General features: G+C 41.6%; 4 protein-coding genes across 5 annotated transcripts; 2 read left to right on the top strand and 2 right to left on the bottom strand.

The window, feature by feature from the left end:
• Positions 1 to 868: 868 nt before the first annotated feature.
• On the top strand, positions 869 to 3,929 carry hsd17b14 (hydroxysteroid (17-beta) dehydrogenase 14). The gene is made up of 9 exons (XM_068579392.1): positions 869 to 1,148; positions 1,229 to 1,267; positions 1,692 to 1,789; positions 1,961 to 2,027; positions 2,135 to 2,226; positions 2,799 to 2,903; positions 3,000 to 3,067; positions 3,286 to 3,382; positions 3,554 to 3,929. The coding sequence occupies exons 1-9, from the start codon at positions 1,067 to 1,069 to the stop codon at positions 3,698 to 3,700; spliced, it is 795 nt and encodes a 264-aa protein (XP_068435493.1). The 5' UTR covers positions 869 to 1,066; the 3' UTR covers positions 3,701 to 3,929.
• A 1,210-nt stretch (positions 3,930 to 5,139) lies between these two features.
• bcat2 (branched chain amino-acid transaminase 2, mitochondrial) lies at positions 5,140 to 14,441 on the top strand. The gene is made up of 11 exons (XM_068579390.1): positions 5,140 to 5,293; positions 6,909 to 6,980; positions 7,364 to 7,564; positions 7,930 to 8,040; positions 9,173 to 9,292; positions 9,376 to 9,539; positions 12,196 to 12,338; positions 12,438 to 12,523; positions 12,965 to 13,105; positions 13,296 to 13,370; positions 13,768 to 14,441. Exons 1-11 carry the CDS (start codon positions 5,276 to 5,278, stop codon positions 13,807 to 13,809), a joined length of 1,173 nt encoding a protein of 390 aa, XP_068435491.1. The 5' UTR covers positions 5,140 to 5,275; the 3' UTR covers positions 13,810 to 14,441.
• A 1,334-nt stretch (positions 14,442 to 15,775) lies between these two features.
• ifi35 (interferon-induced protein 35) lies at positions 15,776 to 19,813 on the bottom strand. The gene is made up of 9 exons (XM_068578571.1): positions 19,727 to 19,813; positions 19,264 to 19,344; positions 18,643 to 18,801; positions 18,120 to 18,236; positions 17,887 to 18,025; positions 17,498 to 17,607; positions 17,191 to 17,374; positions 16,922 to 17,028; positions 15,776 to 16,332 (listed from the first exon to the last, which is right to left on the bottom strand). Exons 1-9 carry the CDS (start codon positions 19,739 to 19,741, stop codon positions 16,126 to 16,128), a joined length of 1,119 nt encoding a protein of 372 aa, XP_068434672.1. The 5' UTR covers positions 19,742 to 19,813; the 3' UTR covers positions 15,776 to 16,125.
• A 1,182-nt stretch (positions 19,814 to 20,995) lies between these two features.
• Positions 20,996 to 23,367, bottom strand: gstt2 (glutathione S-transferase theta 2). 2 transcript variants are annotated; one of them, XR_011077603.1, is made up of 6 exons: positions 23,154 to 23,367; positions 22,609 to 22,696; positions 22,332 to 22,482; positions 21,890 to 22,066; positions 21,538 to 21,764; positions 20,996 to 21,142 (listed from the first exon to the last, which is right to left on the bottom strand). XR_011077603.1 is itself a non-coding variant. In XM_068578919.1 (5 exons), the coding sequence occupies exons 1-5, from the start codon at positions 23,275 to 23,277 to the stop codon at positions 21,618 to 21,620; spliced, it is 687 nt and encodes a 228-aa protein (XP_068435020.1). In that variant the 5' UTR covers positions 23,278 to 23,367; the 3' UTR covers positions 21,193 to 21,617. The 2 variants fall into 2 exon arrangements, 1 of the variants encoding a protein (XP_068435020.1); XM_068578919.1 differs by lacking the exon at positions 20,996 to 21,142 and having other exon boundaries at positions 21,193 to 21,764.
• Between the last annotated feature and the right edge of the window lie 476 nt (positions 23,368 to 23,843).

The raw sequence follows: 23,843 nt of genomic DNA on the forward strand, positions 1-23,843 counted from the left end.
TTTTTTAATTGGCTGCTTGACTGTGTCTTGTGTGCAGAATTGTCCACAAATTCAAAACAGGGCGAATGAAACTGGACCCCGTCGGTGCAGCCGTCAGTTTGAATTAAATATAAATCTGGATGTCTGTGGTTATTTTAGACGCTTCATGAAGTCTACACTCAAGCATGTGTGGCACAGGCCCTCCCTCGCTTTAAACATATCAAAGAGACACAAAACTACTACAAAGAGACACAAAACTACTGCAAAGAGAAACAAAACTACTACAAAGAGAAACAAAACTACACAAAACTACTGCAAAGAGACACAAAACTACACAAAACTACTGCAAAGAGACACAAAACTACACAAACCTACAACAGAGACACAAAACTACTGCAAAGAGACACAAAACTACACAAACCTACTACGGAGACACATAACTACTGCAAAGAGACACAAAACTACACAAACCTACGACAGAGACACAAAACTACTGCAAAGAGACACAAAACTATACAAACTTATTACAAAGAAATACAAAACTACTGCAAAGAGACACAAAACTATACAAACTTATTACAAAGAGAAACAAAACTATTGCAAAGAGAGAAAAAACTATTGCAAAGAGAAACAAAAGTACATGTACTACAAAAAGACACAAAACTATTTAAAAATTAAACAATAATGTGTGCAAAATGTGCAAAATGCAAAGTATGAAGATCCTACACGTATCTTCATGTGTCGCATCTTTATGAAGCAGTCTTAAAAGGTATTATGTCATCAGCAATAGTTTCAATGTCCTCTATTTAAATTCACAATTTGGCGCCTAAATGTCCAACTTTATTGACAGTTTTTGAGTGAAATGTGTGATTTCCAACGCTAGCAGCAGCCCCTGAAGGCGGCAGAGCAAACCCCATGATTTGGTTGATCTCTGAACCCACGAGGGCGCGAGCTGCGGCGACGATGAGGAGAAGAGGAAGAGGAAGAGAAACCAGGATAATCACAGAAAAGTAGGACACGCTTCCTGGTCTCCGTCACGCGCCGTGCAACGTTCAAAGACCGAGACTCGAGATCAGAAGCAGCCGAGATGTCGCTCCGATACCTCAACAAGATCGTCATTGTGACCGGAGGGTCCAAAGGGATTGGAAGAGGGATTGTCAAAGCGTTTGGTGAGTGTTGGTGTTCATCACGTGGGTTCCTGTGTGATCTGAAACATTTAGCTTTTTGATTTATGTATTTGTGCTTGCAGTGGAGAATGGAGCCAAAGTGGTGTTTTGTGCCAGAGGAGGTGAGTAAACTTTACATTCAGCGGTTTCTCAATCAAAGTCAATAATACCAAGTGCACCTGTTAGAATAAGTGGTGGCAGAAGAAATACAAAAGCCTGAAAATACTCCATAATGTAGCATCAAAATCCTGCTTTCAAAATGGTACAAAGTAGCACAAAAATATCAAAAGTAAAAGTATTTAATAAGCAGAAACACTGTTTACCTTCATTATACACAGTTTTATTGGTTATTACTGCTTAATGTTCTACTTTGTAGCTCATGTTATAGGAACGTTATGATTAATTTAATAGTAAAACAGTGTCTGCATCTTATTTCATAAGCTCCTCTAAAACTAAAGTGCAATACTTCACAGTTGTACTTCAGTACAGGAGTGGTACTAAAAGGTACTTAAAGCATACTTTTAACAATAATTAAACGCATCACAGGTGCAGCAGGTGAGGCGCTGGAGGCGGAGCTAAACAAGGCGGGGCCGGGCTCCTGCAAGTTCGTCCCGTGTGACGTCTCCAAAGAGGCTGACATCCAGGTAACGTGCAACAAGGTCACGGTCACATGACCTCGTGTCCCGTCCATCAGCTGACTTTCCCTCAAGGCCCCAAAAAAACATCCAGATGTTCGTTTAAACAATCGTACGCTTTAAATCGTAAAACTTGCTGGGTGACGCTCTCTTCGCCGGTGTGACCGTCTTCCCCCTCAGAGGCTGATCGCGGTCACAGCGGAGCGTCACGGGAGCATCGACTGCCTGGTCAACAACGCCGGCTGGCGTGAGTCTCGCACTTCCTTCTTTCTCCTCCAGCTGACGTTGTGTGAGGATGCTTCCACGCTTCACTTAAATCTCTTTTTTTTGTGCGGTGTGTCTGTCTGTCTGCAGACCCGCCTCATAAGCCCACCGACGACACCACGGCAGAGGAGTTCAGGGATCTGCTGAATCTGAACCTCGTCAGCTACTTCTTGGCTTCCAAGGTAACGTCTGCAACGTGTGCAGAACTTCTTGAAATGAGTTGGAAATTAAATTAAAAAGATAAAAATGAGAATTCATGATGACATTCTGCTGACTTGCAAATAAGGGCTGGAAGGATTTAACTCTGTAAAGCAACTAAATTGTGAAATTTTATCAGAACTGAATACTTCATTATTATTATTTATGATAATAATAATAATAATAATAATAAAACAAGAGATTGTATTTTTTATATTTTATACAAGCATGTATGTGATCTGATGAAAGTATGATTTTTTTTCTTTCTTTCCTAATTTTTCTCCTTAAATTCTTAATTTTTTTTATGGTTTACAAATTTGGGATGGTAATTTGAAACTCATAAATTCCAATGAATGACCTCATCACTCAAATATTTCAGCAGTTTGAATTCAACGCTAACATCAACTAGTCAGTGGTGACTGATCTTCATCATTTTAAATATATTTTTATTATTATTACGACCTTTCTTTGCTTCCTGTGACCTCACACACCCGTAAACACACCGTTTGTATGCAGGATCTTTGAAGTGATAAAGGAGGTCTCACTCTCTCCTCAGTATGCGTTGCCGTACCTGCGACAGCGTCACGGAAACATCATCAACGTGTCCAGTCTCACGGCAGCCATCGGCCAAAAAGATGCTGCGCCGTATGTCGCCACCAAGGTGAGTTCATGCTCCAGTAGGAGAGAAAAAAGTAATTGTTCCTTAAATCTCCATTGAAGAGACAGAGACATTGTAATGTGCGTTTCTCTCCACAAGGGGGCGATAGTGTCCATGACGAAGGCCATGGCCGTGGACGAGAGTCTCCACAACGTGAGAGTGAACTGGTGAGAAAACTGCTTCTACCTTCTGTCACAACTATTGCAACTGTTATTAAAACTGATTACTTTTCTTTTAACTGACTGATTCGTGAATCATTTCAGCATTTTAAATGATATAAGTCATCCACTTTGTCACTCGCATAAGCGCCTCTTGTAACTTTTGTAGATGCATTACGGTATCTGAACATATGATAACCTGATGACTGGTCTCTCGTGCGTCGCAGCCTCTCTCCAGGTAACGTGATGACACCTTTGTGGGAGGAGCTCGCCGGACAGACACCTGATGCTGCAGCAACCATTAAACTGGCTGAAACCCACCAGGCAAGTGACATAAAACAACTTTAAAGGAACGTGTCAGTCCTTTTTGATTGTAAAATGCTTGTTTTAATTTGCAAATATCTACGAGCCAAAGAGCTGCTTGTCCCCCACAGTGATTATAACAATGGAGCGTACAACACAAACACAGAAGTCACATGACGTCTTCTCAAACAGGTGATGGGTCGCATGGGCACCGAGGCCGAGTGCGGACTGACCGCCTTGTATCTGGCCGCCGACGCCACTTTCTGCACCGGCATCGACCTGCTGATGAGCGGCGGCGCTGAACTCAACTACGGCGTCAAGAGCCAGATCCCCGACTGATTTATATGAATTTATTCTTAATCTGTTCACGGCGGCTTCAGTCTTCACGGCTTCAACTCTCTGAGATTCTCTGTCACGTGAACTATGAGCTGCATCTAATAAATGTCTGGTTTTTGCAAGCTTTAAGTTCAATGTGGTTCGGTTAACGGGTAAACTTTGATTTTAAAATCAGTTGATAATAGTTTATTTTATTGCCTTGTTTAATTGTAAAATATTAGTATACATGATCTTTGTCTGTTTTTTTAAAAACTTTTTTGTCTTTTATTTTGAAGCACTTTGACTCTATACGCCCAAAAATTGTGCAATATAAATAAATTCAGTTTGTTTCACAGATTAAATGCAGATTATACATTCACTAATGTTCTAATCTGCTGTTACAAAAGTGTGACTCAGGTGTCTGAGGGAACCAGATGTCTGAACGGTCTCTCGTGCTTTTAGCTTGTGGAAAGTCCTCTTTATGAATATATATTTATAGTTTTCTAAATGGGGAACAAAAAGATGAACAATAGTTAAACAAATACCTTTAAGCAGCAGTTGTATATAAATAGAAAATAAACCAGATGCTTAAAAATCTAAATGTTTGCAGGAACTTCCTGTTTCAATAACAAGTGTCACTCATAATAATGCAACCTGGAACAAGCTGGAACATGAAGAGACAACACATTGCTGAAACTAAGCTCTTCTATCTCACCAGAGGAAAAATACTTATTGTGGGCACATAAGTATTTTAAATGTTGATACATTTTATGTTTGAATTTCACTGTTTTTTTAAAAATCTTAGTTAAAATAGTTTTTTAACAGTATAGGCAAAACATCAATACAATAGCAACTTTTCAAGGGTTTTGTGGGTTCATGTATCTTTCACCAGATAGAGATGGATAGATATACTGTGTACTTTATTCATACCCAAGATGCTCAATATATACAACACAACAGCAGAGTGTATTAATTAGGGGAATTAAACAATAAAATAAAAAAGGTGCAAAAGTGCATATGAAGTAGTGTATATGAAGTATACATATATATGTACTAAGATGAATACTACATGAGGTGAGTCTTTTTAATTTGTATGGGCATATTATGTAACAAGACCCGCCCCCTCCAACCGACCAATCAGCATCAACCTGCATGACCTCGAATAAACCTGCTTTATGAGCCCTCTGCTCTCCGCCAATCAGATGTCACGCTTTGTCACGCCCCCAATGACGTCCTTGAAAAGACAAACTATTTCCAAGATTATATATATTTTTTAATTAAGTTAATTATTATTTAGACTAACGTCTTTGTGAACAGTAAAATGATATTTTAATATCAACGAAACACATTTATAAATAAATAAATAAATAAATCGCAAAAGGTTTAAAATGTGTTTTTGAACGAGCAAAGTCAAGTGTTGAAAGGACTAACATAAATACACCGAGGAGCCGGTTATGTGTGGGAGGTTTCTGGACGTAACCGAGCCGAGCAGCCAGCGGAGAGAACGCGTCTCGTATTTCAAAGCGGAACTCAAGTTGACTTTGAGCTCTGTTTCCACACGAACACATTATCGCGTTTTATCATTGTTACGTAGCGGAGATGGCAGCGCTCCGAACGGTGAGTTCACTGACCGACGTGTCTGTGCTGTTTATTACCTGTTTACATTGACTGTCTGTGTAAATGGGTCACTTACAGGAGCGATAAGGCCGATAAAAAAGAGATAATCACACAGTTATCTTTGACGGTAGTCCCGAGCGTGCCAAAAACAATGCAGCAGGGAAAGGTCATCAAACCGAACTGCATGCAAAAATGTAGGAATTAAAACTGTCTTGCTTATCAGTAAAACAAACAACGCATCGTAAAACACAACCCAGTATCTTCTCTAAATCTTCGCGTTGCGGTGACGAATTCGGCACACATAAAGTTATCAAAATTTACTTAAATTCATGGCAAGACACATAAGTTACCAAATGTTTCATATTTTACCACCTTCCGCGGGTTTGGGTGGATAGTGTTTGGCAAGACGGTGAGATGATGGCAGATTGTCAGATGCCGAATTGAACAATGTATTCTTCGGATGTTAAATGAGTCACTTATCTGTTTGTAATTAGTTTGTTAACGACGCCGTCAGTCAACTTTCCTTAAATTGCCAGAATTTTAAACTGACTTTGGCTCAAGGCTTACACCCTGCTTTTTTCTCTCCAGCTGCACAACTAAGTGTGTGTGTGTGTGTGTGTGTGTGTGTGTGTGTGTGTGTGTGTGTGTGTGTGTGTGTGTGTGTGTGTTTATTTGTTTACTCTTGGCACACAAATTTCTCCATTTTTGTTGACTTAAAGATTGTGGCTCCATAATAATAAAAACAAAAACAGACATCAAACATCAGATTTACATGCATGTCACAAACTTCACACCAATATTTACATATGTAAAGCTCCACTAGTGTATTGTCGCAATAAAGACAGGACTTGCATCATCTACTGGAGGAAGTGCACACACATGGACTCGACTTCAGAGTTGCTGTGGAACTTTTTACGTTAGAATTTCCAAAGCATCAATTATGCTGCTTGACAACTCAGCCAAACTATCTGCTCAAGAGCAGAATTTACTTCATTATTATTACCATATTCATTTTAACTGCATTACCTACCATGACAGGAACCACTGCCAACATGCATTCAGCCCAAATACCACAGATTAGAAACACAATGAAACAAGAACAGGCATGCACTTGTTTTCGCTGTTGTAGATTGTGTGTCGCACGGTTCAGACATCTGGTGGCTTCTTTTTTTTCTTCTTCTCTTTCTTGGGGTCATATGAACACACCCAAGATCCACCCAAACTACTTTCTCACCTTGCATTCCTCATTTTGTAGCCTGCGTTTGTGTCCGATTCTAATTACAGCAGTCCACACCGGCTGCTTCCTACACACACACACACACGCGCACACACACACACACACACACACACACACACACACACACACACACACACACACACACACACACACACACACACACACACACACACACACACACACACACGTGACTGGTGCTGAGAGTGCCACACGCAATGTCATGACATGGTGTCCCTTTGTGTTCCCCCCTCAAGGCCGGATGACTTCTGGTCACCTGTGAAGACAAAAAGTATTGTTAAGAAGTTGTCAACCTTTCAACTCATTATACAAATACACATATCATGAAGTTGTTGTTTTTTCCCCGTGTTTGATTTTCAGGCACTCAATGGACGACTTGTTCAGGCTCTCCCCTTGTCCTTTGGCTCGCTGCGGTTCGCCAGTTCCTTTAAGGTAATGAGGAAACCATTAACACTCGTTCCCAGCAGGTGAGGCCTCGGCGTCGGAGCAGGAAGTAGCATTTCTCAACAGAGGGCTTTGCCTCTTCAATTTTCCGAGAATTTAAAGTTTTTTTCTTCCTTGTCTGTTCCTTTCCTCGCTGTCTACCTGTTGTATTAATATTTAATTCAGTCTAATTTAATTAATCGGGTCTAATTGTCCAGATAAGTCAACTGACTGTGTAACGCTCGCCTAATTGTCCCGTTTTTTAAGCATGCTCTGCCAATAACATCGATGTAAAAAAACCAATCACTGTTTCCGTGGCCTGCTCTGCTCTCGTCCCGTCTCCTTCTTTTCTTCCTCCGCCCGTCTCTCCGCCCGCTTGTCTTCGCCTTCAGGCGTCGGACCTCGTGGTCGAGCGCAACGCGGCATGCAAGCCGAAGCCCGACCCGTCCACCCTGGTGTTCGGCAAGCAGTTCTCCGACCACATGTTGACCATCAACTGGTCGGCGAAGGACGGCTGGGAGGCGCCGCGGGTCAAACCTTTCCAGAACCTGTCGCTGCACCCGGCCAGCTCCGCCCTGCACTACTCCATCGAGGTGAGCCGAGGGCTCCGAGTCGTCTGTGACTCTTGTTTACTCTATGTAATGATGTGATAATGTGATCCCCTTCACCTTCTCTTCATACTTATCCACTCCTCGAGGTGAACGGGTCTCTGAAGAAGCAGTTAGACCACCACATTTGGCGATTTAAATGTTTAGTTTGTGACGATGCACGCTTTGAATTCACTACAATCGTCCAGTTGCAGAGGAACACATGGGTATTTGACCTTAAAAAATGAATAAAATCATCAGAAAGACTTTGTTTGCAGGTTCGCTGCTGCTGTCGAGGAGGAGGAACCCTCCTGATATCAGTCAAACAGAAACAGTCCAATGAATGAATGAACTTTCCGTCCTCTCTGCAGCTGTTTGAAGGCATGAAGGCGTTTCGCGGAGAGGACAACCACATCCGCCTGTTCAGACCCATGCTGAACATGGAGAGGATGCACCGGAGCGCCGACCGAAGCAGCCTTCCCGTGAGTTCATGCACCTCCAGTGACCTTCAGTGACTTTGAGTGATCCTCAGGGACGATTCGCACCATCAATCAAGCGCTTGCGCACACACACACATTCTTTAAAACGCGCTTAACACTCGACCCGCTGCATCCGACAACCCGTGAGAAACTCTGCAGAAGTATTTAGTTTTCTTTACATCCCACACCATCGCTCAGTAAACGATTAATAACCACATTTTAGGGAAGAACAAGAACCGAGAGACGTTGTGGTTTTATTTTAACAGGTTGGCCTGCATTTGCAAAACCCAAGAGGGTAAAAACCACTTATTTTTTTGTTATTTAATCTGTTATTTAAACTGGAATCTGGATATTGCTTTAACTCTTCTGGTACCTGAAGCGACCGGTTTGGACCGGTTGAAAATATGACGTCACATGCTGCACGTTGTACATGCTGATGATCTTCCGTCCAGTTCAACGATGCGGTGATGCTTCGCCTCCAGAGACTTATTGTTTAGGTTTATCTGGAAAAAGTAAAAATCGCAAATGCAACAAATATTAAAATGTCTTTAATTCTGTGTGCACGTCTGCTGGCCATGTTTTTAAATACGTAGCAGCTATAAACCAGCAATTGGGATCCAATTTCCCCTGAAATGGTTTTGTCCACCACCACCTGTCACCGCTTGCGAGTGAAACTGGACTTTGTCTCCGATCGCCTGCTGCAACGCGCCCGCTCGGCCTGAACGAGCCTCACATTCCTGCAGGCGGGACGCCCTGAAGCTGCTAACCTCCTGTTGCACAACAACCTGGCAGCGTGCCCACCACAGGCCCGATACCCAGAGCAACACGGGTTAATACTCCTTCAGGAGCCCAGGGCACAATGGAAACCTGCCACGACGTCTGGAGTCTCACTTGCTTTGTGCTGCGAGGAAGAGAACACAAGTTCACGTCTCTCAACGAGTAAAGATGTATTTGTAAAGCGACTAAACTCTGCAGCAGCCGGCCATTTTGTTTTCAGTAAAAAAATTAATATACCTGCACTCGGATATAATAGATCAGTCCTTCTCCTCCCACTCTGGCTGCTTCTATGTGCTCATGTAGCGTATTTCTTCCTGATTATTTGACCGTTGACGTGGTCGTCTCGTTCCCCTCGCAGCTGTACGATAAAGGCGAACTTCTCAAGTGCATCACGAAGCTGGTGGAGGTGGACCAGGAGTGGGTCCCCTTCTCCCAGGACGCCAGCCTCTACATCAGACCCACCTTCATCGGGACTGAGGTGAGGCTTCAGCTCGTCTGAACACCTGGTCGTCAATCCTTGCTGACTCCCGATAACCCCGTCTCCTCCTCTTCCTCCTCAAGCCGTCGCTCGGCGTGTCTCCCGCAACTCAGGCGATGATCTTCGTGATCCTCGGCCCCGTGGGGCCGTACTTCGCCACCGGCTCCTTCAACCCCGTCTCCCTGCTGGCCGACCCTTCGTTCGTCCGGGCCTGGAGAGGCGGCGTCGGGGCCTATAAGATGGGCGGGTGAGTTTATCGGGACCTGAATGTTAAGATCGCGATAGTTTGTGCGATTTAAAAAATGTTATCGCACTTTCACAATCCACAGAAATGAAGCGCTGCTTTCACCGCCGCCTCTTGGCATCAGAATATAACGATAACAAGTATTATTTTCTCCCACGAGGCCGCGTGCGTAAGGCGGTTGGTTCACCTCGAGGCGGTTGGCTGTTAATCCAAAAAGCGGTTTATTTGACACACTTTAAACGTCAAAATGATATTAACCTGAATTTGAGCCAAAGTGCAGCCTCAGCGTGTTGGTGAATTGCCTGTTAATGATACGTTATTAGAAGTATTAAAAGCGCTTCACTCATTGACCTGATGAGTCACATTGTAAACTCCACATCTTGCTAAACCTGTCTGACATTTTTCCGTGAGGTTCGTCCGTGCGAAGTGTTCCAAGTCTGATTCTGCCCATTGTTCTCAGGCTGAAGGACTTTGAGCTGCGGCTGGTTTAAATGTTTGCTGGAGACAAACGTTCGTTGGCCTGTCGTACCAGAAATAACTGCAAGAAATTGTCTCAAAAATACAAAAAAAATCTCTTTTGTGTTTTTTTTTTTTGCAGACCGTTCTGGGAGGAAGGATTATTAGAGTACATAATAAATAGATAGATAATCAAATATTAGTAACTGGAAAAAGAAAAACGGTTTCAAAAAAATTATGGGTGACAAAACTGCATTTTGAAATTTGATAAGAATACAGTTTTTCTGCCCAATTAAAGCATCATAATGAATATTATTTCAGTTCTAGTGTGTGTTTTAACACTGATGTGAAGTCTCTTCCTCGGCTGCGTTTTAGTTTTTCATTATTCAGCTGTGAATCTGGACAAAAGTGCAACTGTTTGTGCTCATGAGGTGAAGATTCTGCTCAAATCTGCGCCCAGAAATGAGAACACGGTGAAACAATAGAGCTTCTTATTGTCAAAGCAGGGAACGTAGAGACTTTTAACCTCGTCGATGCAGCTGAGATCAGCGACACGATCCATAACGGGGATTTAAAAAGACCGAAAATGTCTCGTGAACTCCAACGCCGCGGTGACTTCACTCTCTTTTCCTCTGAGTGAAGGGGATTCAAAAGGGCGAGTCGGCGCTGCTGTAATCTGCTCTCATTCCACACGGCCTCTAATCACAAGTCTGCTTCCACGCGGGTCCGCTCGGCTGCGGCGGGATTACGCAACGCCGGCCACTAAACCACTAAACCACTAAACCAGAACGACCCGCTCCCAGTTTGACTGCTGGTTCGGATTAAGCAGCAGCAGCAGCAGTCATGTGACCGGAGAGCAGATATTAAAGGGTCGCTCTGTGTGTGTGTGTGATGATGTCATCATGTTTTTTTATTGTGTGTGAGAAGCCTTTTATTTTCAGTCCTTATTGTTGTCATTTCTCTTTTCACTCTCAAACATTAGATCTATAAAAGGAGCTTCTTATCTTCAGATGGCTGATGACGATTCTAGGACTGTATTTTAGTGTTGAAATATTATGTTTAATATAGTAATAAAACCGGACAGTTCAGTTTAAATATCGGCTCGTCGCTGCCCCTCAGTGGACAAACTCTGTACTGAAGGCGCTGTTTTTAAATTGAAAACATATTTACTTTAAGTCAATATCGGCTGATCAAAGGTCCAACATAGATATTTTAGACATAAATATATATCAAGGAGTTGCCTAATATTGTTTTTTTAAACATCATGCATGTGGAGCGAAAGAGAAGAGTAAATATTGGACATATTTACCTCCACTCGTATCCTTTTTAAATTAAAATTCAAAAAGTTACAGTTACTAAAATGTATTTCTCGACCCTCATGAAAAAGTAACCTACCCCGAGGTCTCCATAATATACATTTACATATAATTTCAACAAAGTAGTCCAAGCACCACCAATCTGAATATCATAAATAAAAAGCGTTGAGTGCAAGCGGAGCTTCGAGCAGGGAATTTTCTCTTTAATTTATTTGTTATTAACAAAAAATGGAGCTCTCGTGTGCTCTGCCGGTAGTTTGAATCTTGGCTTAAAGATGTATAAAAAGTCAGCATGCCAAGAAATACATTTTTTAAAAAGGCCATAAACGTGTAATTAAAAAAAGTCATATTTAACGTGCCAGAAAAAGGTCAGAGAAAAGTCGTGTAATAAAAGTCCTTGTAAAGTAAGCTATAAAAATTTAGTAAAAGTATTTAATAAAATGGAACAAAAACCTTATTAAAGTCTAATATTGAGGCATAACTTCAAACAAATAGCATGGTATTTTAAAAAAAAAAGTAATAATATGGCGTAAAACAATATTGGAAACATTGTACTAAAGAATGCCAAAATAAACGTGATCAAATAAGTTTTGTATGCTGTGAATTAATAAAGTCATAGAATATTACGTCACACTGTAGTAAATGAAATAGAAAAAAAAAGTCTGTATGAGATCAAAGTTTCATCAAAAAGTCATAATCCTGTCAATTATTGTGAGATGTTTACTTCTAAATCTGGACAACTTGGACACTTTGGAAGTTCCCTGTATAAGAAAACGTTACTTTCCAGCAACAGATTGTGCTGCAGTTTCAGGAAGTACATACAGTATACGGGGAAAACAGTGTATGTGTGTATATGTAATTATTTCCTTTGGTCCCGCCCCCTCCAGGAACTACGGCCCCACCATCGCCGTGCAGAGCGAGGCGGTGAAGCGCGGCTGCCAGCAGGTGCTGTGGCTGTACGGCGAGGAAGAGGAGATCACCGAGGTCGGCACCATGAACCTCTTCATCTACTGGACCAACGAGAAAGGAGGTCAGACTCCTTCCTGACGCTTCCCTTCTCTTTACTTTCAGATCTCATCGTCGCCGTGAAGCTAAAACTGTGTTTGTGTGCCTTTTTTTCATCTTCCAGAGCGGGAGTTGTTCACGCCTCCTCTGGACGGCATCATCCTCCCAGGAGTCACCAGACAGTCTCTGCTGGACTTGGCCAGATCCTGGGTACGACAACACAAAACCATCACTCAGAAGTCAACGGCACACACACACACACACACACACACACACACACACACACACGTTTTTAAATCACACCTCCACAAAAATGGCTCCTCAAATGTCTAACATGAAAAGGCGCTTTTAGAACAATAAAGCAGCACCTTGTGCCTCCAAAACCTGTCGATCACATTAAAACTATGCAGATGGACAGACTGGTGCTCAAGAGAATAAGAAAACCAAGTTTTAATGCTTATACTGTGCAATCAGTTCTCTCCACTTGAGGCACAAGTGATCAACAAAATGATTAACTCAAAGTCCGAGAAGGAAAAAACAGACGAAAAATGTCAATTTTATCCTAACATTTTTGGTCTTTTTGAAACCCTTGCAGTAGCTCATTATTGTTTGCTGCTTTGTGTGTGTGTGTGTGTGTGTGTGTCACCTCAGGGCGAGTTCAAGGTGACAGAGCGCACGATGGGCATGAAGGAGCTGCTGGGCGCTCTGGATGACGGCAGGGTCCTGGAGGTGTTCGGGGCGGGGACGGCCTGCGTGGTGTGTCCCGTCGGCAGCCTCCTCTACAAAGGAAAGGTAGGAGGACCCTCCCTCGCGTCCTTCTCGTGTCCTTCTTTACAGAGTTGACATTTGTCTGTGTCCTTGTGTCCTCCTTATTTGCTCGTTCTCACCTTGAACCCGGTTACTGTGACTCTACGAGGTTTTCATTTGTGTGCAAAGTAACATTTTTGGGCTAAAGGACTAAAAGGTTTGTTTCCCCTCTCAGACCCATCAGATCCCCACCATGGAGAACGGTCCGGACCTGGCGAAGCGCTTCTACAAAGAGCTTACTGACATTCAGGTGAGCGCTTCCTGCAGCCGCTGCAGGCGAACATGCAGTTTGGCGCCTCCCGGTGGCCACGAGAGAGACTCAGCTAACACTTTTAAAACAAAAAGAAGCAAAATGCATGTGACTGGATGATGCTGTTTAGATTGTGTGTCACAACGTCAGACTCATTAAGTCAGGGTTCTTACGGTCTTATGGAAAACCTGGAGAAGTCATAACAATGTGGTTAAAAGCCCTGATAATTTGGTTAAAAGTTATGGAAATTTGGTTAAGTCATTGGTCAAAATGTGTATGAACTCTGTTTAGTGTAACTCCCAATTTGAATATTTCTCTTTAAACTAAAATGTAACACAAAAGCAACAAATTAAAAATGTGTCCCTTTTTCTCTCTTGCTTCCTTTTGCTTCTCCCAGTATGGACGCACAGCGAGCGACTGGGCACCACTGGTCGTCTAACGGCGATATTGCACATTACCAGTTGCATCAGCGGTTAGACTCATGACTCCAGTTTGGACAACCATCCCCCTCCTCCCTCTTCCCTCCCCGTTCCTCCTCCCCCTCCCTCTTCCCTCCATCCTCCCTTCTCCCCCTTCCTATCTAAATCCACTAAAGCACTCCTGCTTCCCACCAGCCTTGCTTCCTCTCCACGTCTCCTCTCCGTGTGGACTTTCATGGGACTCCTGTCGGTGGTAACGGCTCGCTTTGGGAAGCAATAATAATGATAACAACAATATGCAATGGGTTTTTTTGCCCCGACGCGACCTTTAACCCTCGAGGTCGGGACGGCAGAGCAGGAAAAAAGCAGCTGTCGATGGAAGGGAAAGGAAAAGAGCGACTGCAGATGATCAAAACGTAAAGCTGTGACATGTTACATATCACACACACGCACAATCAAGTCTCACAGAATTGGGTCAATTTGCAAAAAGAATACACTCCACTGTCCTCATAGCCACTCGGATGAACTCTTCTTGAGGACCCTGTTCATTGTTAATAACATTAATTTTAACCCAACATTGCGTTCTGTCTTTAATTTTATTTAACTTTTTCTTTTTTAAAGCACTATTTTCAGAAATATTTTCCAAATTTAAAGTAGCTATATATATATATATATATATATATATATATATATATATATATATATATATATTCTGTGTTTAGGACTCTTGTCAGAATGCAATCCTTCATCAACGCGAGCATTCAAAAATGTATTTCATAAAAGGAAGAGGAAAATAACACATATTAACCTGTACTACTTTGAAACAACCTGTTTCTGTTGCCTCTAAAAAAAATCTTTATTAACTGTTACATGTGAGTAGTACTTGCAAAACGCAACATATAACCAGTAGGACGATTCTCGTCGTTGCTGTCATAGGACAAGAGTTTGCACTGACCGTGTGTCACGTCGGGGTTTTGCATCCGGGCGTTTCGAGAGGAGCGGCGTTTACGTGTTGTCGGTTTTTCGTTTGTGAGACGACGGCCGCACAAAACTGTAAGATTTAAGGCGGCACTGCCGTGGAAGAGAAGGACTGTTACGCGCCGGACGTCACCCCTGCACTGCATTTTGGGGTGTGTGATCACTATGGAAACAATGTAACAAGTAGTACTCTTATTTTAGAGCTTTTTAAATTGTACTTTTCCTGACCTTGATGTAAGATTAGAACTGTCTTCCAAAGTATTTGACTGTCACCAGTGTGTGTTTTTTGCTGTTTTTTTCCCCCCCCCCGCTCTGACTTTCCTCACTTTGAATGTATTTTTCTGTACACACACACACACACACACACACACACACACACGCACACTTTTCCATATTTTGTCACCTTGTGGGACAACAGGCATATCAGGGAGGCTCCTGAGCTCATTTAAATGAAAAACGGTGTGGGGCCCATTTTGGGTCCCACAAGGTAAAAGGTCCCCATGACGTTGGTGTGCTCCCTGTAGTCGGGTCCAACAAAGTAACAATAACGAGTACACACACACACTTTTCCCTCTTCTATCGAAGTGCCTGACCCTCGGTCCGTTAGTCTGTTTGTTCTCTGGATCTTCTGCTGCTGTTCTTATTATTTTGTCCAGTGTGTGGTGGTCACTCGGTGACGTAGCGGGATTGTTTTTTAATGTGTTGTTACTTTTACTCGGCTGTGATGTTTTTACAATAAACCTGATCTGAGTTCAGTCTCTTTTTTTTTTGTAATTCAATTATTTATTTGGTTAAAATGGTAAACTCTTATTTAGTGGTGCTACAAAAATAATAAATGAGTTATTTGCTACATGAAAACCACTCAACTCATTTAATTCTTTAAATTTTTCAGCTGAACTTAATAATTTTCACCTTTTAAATAAAACATTTCATGATGTTGGTATGAAGGAATTCTTTGCAATTTTGGGAAATTAATAAAATAATGTGTGAAAAGCAAATACAGTGTTTCCCCAGTTTTATTTTTCCCCACCAATCTATAGTAAACAAAAACATGTCAATCTTTCTTTTCATTATTTCATAACAGTTAAATTGCAGCCACCAAAATGCTAACATGTTACAGCAGGCTATTTACATGTTCATGTAATAAAGCTGATTAAAGTAAAGAGTCCTTCTTGTACCACTATAATCACTGTATTTTCCATTAAATTCTTTAAATAACTGGACAGAATAAACCCCACGTAAATCCTTTCTTCTTGTCTGAATATAGTACAAGAGTTCAAGATTTGTTTTAAACATGAGTTTGTGTTAAACTACAGGAGCAAAAGGTTTGAAGGATAGAGTGTAGATGTAATCTCGTCTTATTGCTCCTCTGAGACAGAGTCCACGCCCTCGAACACGGCCACGGTCTCCTGACCCAGCGGGTTGTAGAGGAAGGCCTCCACCTCTCCTCCGCCGTTGCTGCTTTTCTGGAAGTGGATCTCCAGAAGGTCCTGCAGCGTCTCCGGCTCCATGACGTCGGGAATTCCCGTCAGCAGCACAGTGCGAGGACAAACCGTCATCTTGGTCTGGACGGGAAAGGTGGAAAAGAATATATATATATATATATATATATATATATATATATATATATATATATATATATATATATATATATATATATATATATATATATAAAAATGTTTATATATATATATATATTTATATATATATATATATATATATATAAATGTTTATATATATATATATATATTTATATATATATATATATATATATATAAATGTTTATATATATATATATATATTTATATATATATATAAATTTATATATATTTTTATATATATATATATAATATATATATTTATATATTTATATATATATATATATATATATATTATATATTTTTTAAAACATTTTTTATATATATATATATATATATATATATATTAGTTTTTAAAATATATATTTATATATAAAGTCATTTTTTAAATTATATATATATATATATATATATATACACAAACACATTTTTTGTTATTTGTATATTATTTTTAGATGTATATAGATATATTTATAGAAATATATATACATATATTATATTCATATATATATACTCCAGCATATTCTTCAGAAAGCTTCTTCTCTGCAAAGCTCACCTTTAAGTTTGTAATCTTTCCGTTGAGAAAAGGCGTCACTCTGACTTTGTGCCCCTTCTCAAGGAGATCCACCTCATGCAGCGCTCGCTCCGTCAAACACATGGCGACTGACGGCAGAAACAGGTTTCAGACCAACAAGAGAGTCGAGACAACACATCCTGCTGGCTAGAAGTTCTCCTTCAGTTGTATATCCTACAAATGATGTATTGATAACTCATAGCTGCAGCTGGTCTGCATCATGAACATGCGGAGCAGGAACAGGAGCTCACTGTGTTTCTCCAAGAAGCCGATGACCACGGTCTGAGAGTCGGGCAGCAGTTCACATCGGTCCACCTCTCCGCCTCTGTGTCTGCTTTTGGAGAAGTGGATCTCCAGCTTGCTCAGCAGCTTCTCCATGTCCATTTCGGGCAGGTTGGAGATTAATACGTGCTGAGGACTCACCTCAGTGTCGATCTGCAGCACAGACGAGAGCACAGATGACTCTTACCGGGAATGAACAGCGCTATGAATGAACAGCGCTATGAATGAACAGCGCTATGAATGAACAGAGAGGGGTAAGGAGGGTCTTTTCCGTACCTCCACCAGCCTGGGCAGCATCAGCTGCACCGGCCGGGCCTCTATGATGATGAAGCAGTCTGATCCCAGAGGCACCCGATGCTTCTGAATGTCCAGGATCTTATTGGCCACTGATAACAGGAGGAACACGGGAGACGCATCAGCACGACAAACATGGGCCCAACCTCAATGTCCCCGTAAAGCTGTGAAACCCAGAACCCTCAGAGACTTAACGCTATTGATGTTCAAACTTTACAGCGGATACAGTGAGCTCAAGAGTTCCCTTTATTCCTACGGCAAATGCTGCAAGTGAACTATAGACCAAAAAATGTTAAAAAATAACTATTTTTTTGGGGGGTAGAATCTCGCATAACTTCCTCTAACGAGGAACAGCTCGCTGACCGACTCACCCACTTCCTCCTCGAAGGTGACCAGCACCGTCCCGCCCGCCATCGGGTAAACGACGCGTGGCTTCATCTCAAACGCGTCGGCCGCGTCGCCTGGCGTGCCCTTTAAGACCACCGGCCTCTCCGGGACGCCGGTGAACACCTAAAACCCAAAAAATAGGGCGGCGGGGTCGACGTGTGAGACCGTGTGTGTAGGCGGGGCCAGTTCTAAACCGGTAAAAGCGAGACAAACGTACGTTGGCCTGCTTCTGCAGGTGAGCGTTGTTGGCCTCTTCACTGCGCAGAGCCTCCTCAGCTCTCTGGATCTCCTCCAGCAGCTCGGCCTCCTTCTCCTTCATCGAGATCACGTTCGCCTGGAGGACGGAGACACTTCAGGTACATCAAGTAGAAAGCAACATCCGACCAACGGGACGTGCAAATAAAGTGAAAATGTGTTTCCATTTATTATTGTTATCCACGTTTTAACGGTTCTTTAAGCCGCTCTTTTCAAATTAAAATCCCACAAATAAAAAAAGGATCCTCTCAAGACAGCGCCAGGATTATTGATATTCCAGGATCAATAAATACAAGTGTCCATGAGAAAGATTTAACCCAAATACACGTGTTGTTTATGTTGCTCTTGTTCTCGCTTCAGTTGAAGTATATTTCGTATTATAGTATTTAAATCATGGATTGAAGTATACTCAACACGTCACTGGAAAACCTCTCAAGCACATGTGTTTGATAAATAATAATAATAATAATAATAACAGAACCCACCTTTTCTATTCTGATCTGCTCATCGTGCGAGCGCCGGTCCGCTTCCAGGTCCTGGAGCATTTTGCTGGAGCGCTGCTTGAACTTCTGAGTCATGTCCCGCTGGTCGTCCCTGCTGGCGGCCAGCTCCCGTTGCTCCTCGATCAGCTGTTCATGTTTTTTCTGCCAACACACACACACACACACACACACACACACACACACACACACACACACACACAAGCTGCGTTCACTAACGTCTCGTCTTTGTAGCGTTCTGTTGTTTTCGCTTCATGTGCAATGACTTAAAAGTACTTTACTGCCAACCGATGCTGACTTTCAGCATGTTTATCATAACGGTACAGTGTCACGTCGACATATTTAAAAAAGTAATCACACAGATTATATTCATACTTTGTCCTCACAACCGTATGACGTTGTGTAACTTTTGTTTTAGAATCTGGCATTTAGATACATTTGTATCCGTCTGAGTTACATCAAAACGTATCCGTATTTTATTTTAATGACACGGATATTTCTTTTCTATTTCTTATACATGTTCTGTTTTCATGTATAAGTATACCTATGCAAGTATAATAGGTTGTGTATTAAAACACTAAACTACTCGGATGCGTTTCAGTGCACCTTGAAGTTGGAGATTGCAGTTGTGATCTGCTCCAAACTTTCCTCTGATGTCTTTTTGTCCTCCGACACCACAGTGAACTCCTGAAACACACAAATACACCATCATAAAACATAAATAAAACAAATAAGTGTATTTATACTTTATACTTTTACACCACTAGATACATTTTAAGGATTAAGTGATTTAGCAGATTCAGATTATTCATTTAAAACAAATGTAAACAATAAAATAACAACAAATAAGTCAACAAAAATATATTATTATGAAAATTGGGCCATTCGGTACGAAGAGTACTTTTACTTTGAAGCTTTTACTTTTACTTGAAACATAAAAAATACAAAGTATGTTAAAGGGTCATTATAGAAACATTTGGTAGATGATCTTGTGTGTATCTTTAATAAGAAGGAAGAACAACAACAAAACAACAACATGGAAACTTGAAGAAGCAAAATGACGTATCACCTCATCTGAAGACATGTTGAAGGTAATCTAGGAGAAATGGAAACATTAGTTTTTCGCATGCTGTCAGTCAAAGTCAGCGTATTAAATGTCCTAAACATGAGCGTCAACGAGGAAAACAAAGACTGTCAAATGATAAACTAATTAATAATTCGGTATAAAACCCTTTCGGCCTTACTTTCAGGGGAACAACACGCAACTCACGCCTTTTAAAAAAGTCTTTAAAAACGTGGGAATCGCTTTAGATAAGTCACGAGCAGCGACACGTACAGGATCTGAACACTTTCACATTCTCGTTAAATTAAAGTTTTGGATTAAACTTGGCTTTGTTTTCCAGTTCTGCCTTAATAAAACTTACCTTCAGCCAACGTCCGTGTTGTAAAGTCACTGCTTACTGCTACTCTTTCGCTTTCATTTTCCAAGCAGCCCTGAACGTCTCTTCCTCCGCCAGCAGAAGACGCTGCAACCGCGTGCTGCTGCATTCAGGAGCCGTCGAAAATATTTCCACATTAAAAAGCACATGAGAGGACTGAGAGTGGGATTTACGTTTGAATATCACGTCTAATAATTTATTATTATTATTATTATTATTATTATTATTATTATTATTATTATTATTATTATAATGATTGACCAGGCGAACTCGCTTTATGATCATTTTCTGCCGCTGTAGTCGCGCATGCGCACACTTCAGTCCCGATCACTACGCAGCGTTAACTAGTCCGCAGTGTTTATGAGACTCCCTACAGAAAAGATACTTTTTACTACAAATATCTTGCAGCTGCTGTAACTAGTTACCATTAAAGTCACTGAAGTACTCTGATCTTTTATTAAATACAAGTAAAACAATTCACTTCATATTACTTTAACTTTTCATGACATATTATTGTATTTGTTTTACTTTTCATGACAAACTATAATATTTTTCTGGCACTTTTTATAAGCTTATAACATTAAAACTTTTTTTTAAAACTTTTTATGAAATACTATAATTACTTTTTAAATTTTTTTTTAAACTTTTCATGACATACTATAATAAGTTTTTTGTTAACTTTTTATGAAATACCATATTTTTTATTTTCCCGATTCCCCTTGCATCTTGATGTATACAGTGTGTATAAAGATATATATATTTCTAAATAAATTATCCCGCCAACAATGTCTCATATCCCTTTATGTTGTTATGGTATATATACAGATTATAATCTAATCATCAGAATATGCAGACGATAGTTTATGAACCACCACACGACTCAGTGTGACCGAGAAGAGTTGACTTGACAGTGTTTTATTTGTATTATTATTAATTGTAATGTGACAAAATATTTGATCAACAAGATGACAACAAACATTGTGAGTCAGACTGAAATCTGTCATCAAAACTTCTGCAGCTGAAGTCAAATAAAAGGAGGGCCGACGCTGCAGGACAACAACAAAGAGACAGAAGAGTAAACACATAATCTCAAAAGTTTGATCGGATTATTAAACATTTTTATTTACATCATAGTTCATTCCTGTGATCTTTAAGGCGAGAGCTGATTGGAGGAAAAGCTGTGACATCTCCTAGACTCAAAAGATGTCATGAAGGTTATTAGGCTTCAAGACTTGCAGACGTGTTGGACATTTGTTCTTCTTCTCATGCACAGCAGAGGTGAGAATTATATTATACAGTGTTGCATTGTGGGCCGGCGTTATCTCTTTCTATAAATCAATATGATGTTTTATGAAAAAACCTGGTGATCATTTTGACTAACTAATGCAAATATTAACGATGTGAGATCTTTTAGTGTCTTTGTCCCCCAAATGTTTCAAACCTCGTGACATCGTCTCTGGACGCCGGCCGTAATGATTTGGCTCCTCCCTTGTTCAGGTGTGTCTCGCCGCCTCTGTGATGTCACAGCTTGGCTGTGCGGCGGTCTCTGAGGGCGTACAGGACGGCGTGTGCTCGGTCGAACTCCTCGCCGACGGCCGACTGGACTCTGCCCCTCCAGCGCTGCAGCTGAGGACGCTGCTGCAGAACGTCTCTGCCGCCCCCGAGAGGCTGCAGACACACACACACACACACACAAAGACACACACACAGAGCACGCTCAGAACCTGCGACCCAACACCAAGCCCGTCCTCCACCACGGAGGATCAATATCCGAACCAATCGGAGCCCCTGACCTGCATGAGCTCGCAGACGGCGAGCAGGTCGGCCACGCTGATGTCATCGCCGCACAGGAAGGGCTGCCTGCGCAGGAACATGGACTCCAGTCGGTCCATGGTGTCCTCCAGCTCAGACACAGCGCGAACCAAGCGCGCCTCGTCTACCGGAGAGCCGGTCTGAACCGGGATGAGCACCTGACACAGAGACAGGCGGGTGGAGTCAGAGAGACAGAGGTGGGCGGAGACAGACGGGTGGCTAAAGACAGACAGATGGAGACAGAGACAGACAGAAAGAGAGATGGACAGACAGCTAAAGACAGACAGACAAGTATGAAGATGGAGTCAAAGACAGGTGGAGTCAGAGGCAGGTAGAGACATACAAGCGGGTGGAGGCAGAGATAGACAGAAAGAGGGACAGATGGGAGGAGACAGACAGGAGGAGACAGGCGGGTGTGTGTACCTCCAGTAGAAAGACTTTAGCAGCGTGGGGCCGGGTGTTGGTGTGATGCCAGGCCGTGTACTCGTCCACTCTGGCTCGTCTCTCTGGTTGGCGTGGATACCAGTGCTCCGGGACATCGTACTTGGTGCACAGGTACTTCATGATGGCGTCACTATAATACAAACACATGCACACACACAAACACGCTTAACCTCCATTAAACAACAATAACATTCAAGAAGAAGAAGGAAAAACACGACGATACTTTAAAAAAGCGCGCGTGTGCGCGTGCACGTACCTCTCTGTGAGCACGAACCCGTTGTCCTCCAGCACCGGAACCTTCTGCATCGGGTTCAGTTTGGTGAAGTCCGGAGTCCGGTGCTCTCCTGTAAACACCAGATCACACCAGACTCTATTCAGAAATCACGCAGTTTAAAAGTTTCCTGGCTGACTAAAAACTTTCGAGACAATCCGAGAATCAGGAGGAAATTTCCGGTCGGTTCTGATAACGACACGCTGCTTGTTTTGTTTATTTATGCGCCGAAATTATCAGGAGGACTTTTCGACTTTTCATATTGGCATCTTTTCATATAAAAGTAGACAAAAGTTTGCAAATCTTGAAAAATTGTCAGAATTGCAATGGAGTTCTGCGTGACGCGATAAGAGCTCTGATGGGGGGCAAAGTTCTCCAGGGCAGAGGTCATGAAAACCGAAATGGCTTCAAACTGCGAACCAACCGGTTACCGGACCGGTAGAGAACCAGTTAGCGGTCCGGTAAAGAACCAGTTGCCGGTTCCCGGTTCGGTGGAGAACCACTTTTCCGTCCGGTAGAGAGTCGGTTACCTTTCCTCAGGGCCACGCTACGGACGGTGTGCGGGATGCCGGTGCAGCTGAGCAGGATGTGAATCGCCCGGCAGGGCTGCGACAGGAGGTCCAGGTACACCTCCACTAACCGGCGTGTTGCCATGGAGACTCGGTTCGATTTAACGGGTAAACAACCGACGAGATAAACAACAAATCAGCTGCTCTTCCTCCTCAGCGCGTCTGCAGCCTTGTGATCCGCTGCGCCCCTGCAGGCCGCTCCGCGCACTGCAGCCTGCAGACTCTTTAAGTCTGAAGTTCACGCTGGAGAAAAATATTATATATATATATATATATATATATATATATATATATATATATATATATATATATATATATATATATATATAATAATATCATATAATATCATATAATATCATATAATATACATACAAAAAAAACACTTTTGTCCAACTTTTTTGTTGTACAGTATATATATATAGATAAAAATAATTTAAAATACAACAAAAAGTTAAGAAAACTAAATCTGTTTTTGTACTTTTATATATAAAATACAAAAAAAGTTTTCTCTTCATGAAGTTGGACTTGTACAAAAGTGTTTTTTTGTGTACTGATGTTAAAAAGTGTACTGTTGTGTGTAATTACACACAGTATACAATGTGTAAAGTTATTAATAATCTAGTTCAATCTACAAATATGAAACTGTGAAGA

The sequence above is a fragment of the Clinocottus analis genome, unplaced genomic scaffold, assembly GCF_023055335.1.
Source record: "Clinocottus analis isolate CAN_PGR_092001 unplaced genomic scaffold, fCliAna1.0.p SCAF_16, whole genome shotgun sequence".
NCBI lineage: Eukaryota > Metazoa > Chordata > Actinopteri > Perciformes > Cottidae > Clinocottus > Clinocottus analis.

Bases quoted from the DNA above. Each gene is read 5' to 3' on its own strand.
- bcat2 (XM_068579390.1), top strand. The intron at 9,540-12,195 runs GTGAGTTTATCG...CGCCCCCTCCAG, and splicing joins GGGGCCTATAAGATGGGCGG to GAACTACGGCCCCACCATCG. The intron at 12,339-12,437 runs GTCAGACTCCTT...TTCATCTTCCAG, and splicing joins CTGGACCAACGAGAAAGGAG to AGCGGGAGTTGTTCACGCCT.
- hsd17b14 (XM_068579392.1), top strand. From the start codon at position 1,067: ATGTCGCTCCGATACCTCAACAAGATCGTCATTGTGACCGGAGGGTCC. The intron at 2,028-2,134 runs GTGAGTCTCGCA...GTCTGTCTGCAG, and splicing joins GGTCAACAACGCCGGCTGGC to ACCCGCCTCATAAGCCCACC. The intron at 2,904-2,999 runs GTGAGTTCATGC...TCTCTCCACAAG, and splicing joins CGCCGTATGTCGCCACCAAG to GGGGCGATAGTGTCCATGAC.
- ifi35 (XM_068578571.1), bottom strand. The intron at 18,237-18,642 runs GTGGGTTCTGTT...TCCGTCCTCCAG, and splicing joins AGCAGATCAGAATAGAAAAG to GCGAACGTGATCTCGATGAA. The intron at 18,026-18,119 runs GTACGTTTGTCT...TTTGGGTTTTAG, and splicing joins ACCTGCAGAAGCAGGCCAAC to GTGTTCACCGGCGTCCCGGA.
- gstt2 (XM_068578919.1), bottom strand. From the start codon at position 23,277: ATGGCAACACGCCGGTTAGTGGAGGTGTACCTGGACCTCCTGTCGCAG. The intron at 22,697-23,153 runs GTAACCGACTCT...TGGTGTTTACAG, and splicing joins TAGCGTGGCCCTGAGGAAAG to GAGAGCACCGGACTCCGGAC. The intron at 22,483-22,608 runs GTACGTGCACGC...TTTGTATTATAG, and splicing joins GGGTTCGTGCTCACAGAGAG to TGACGCCATCATGAAGTACC.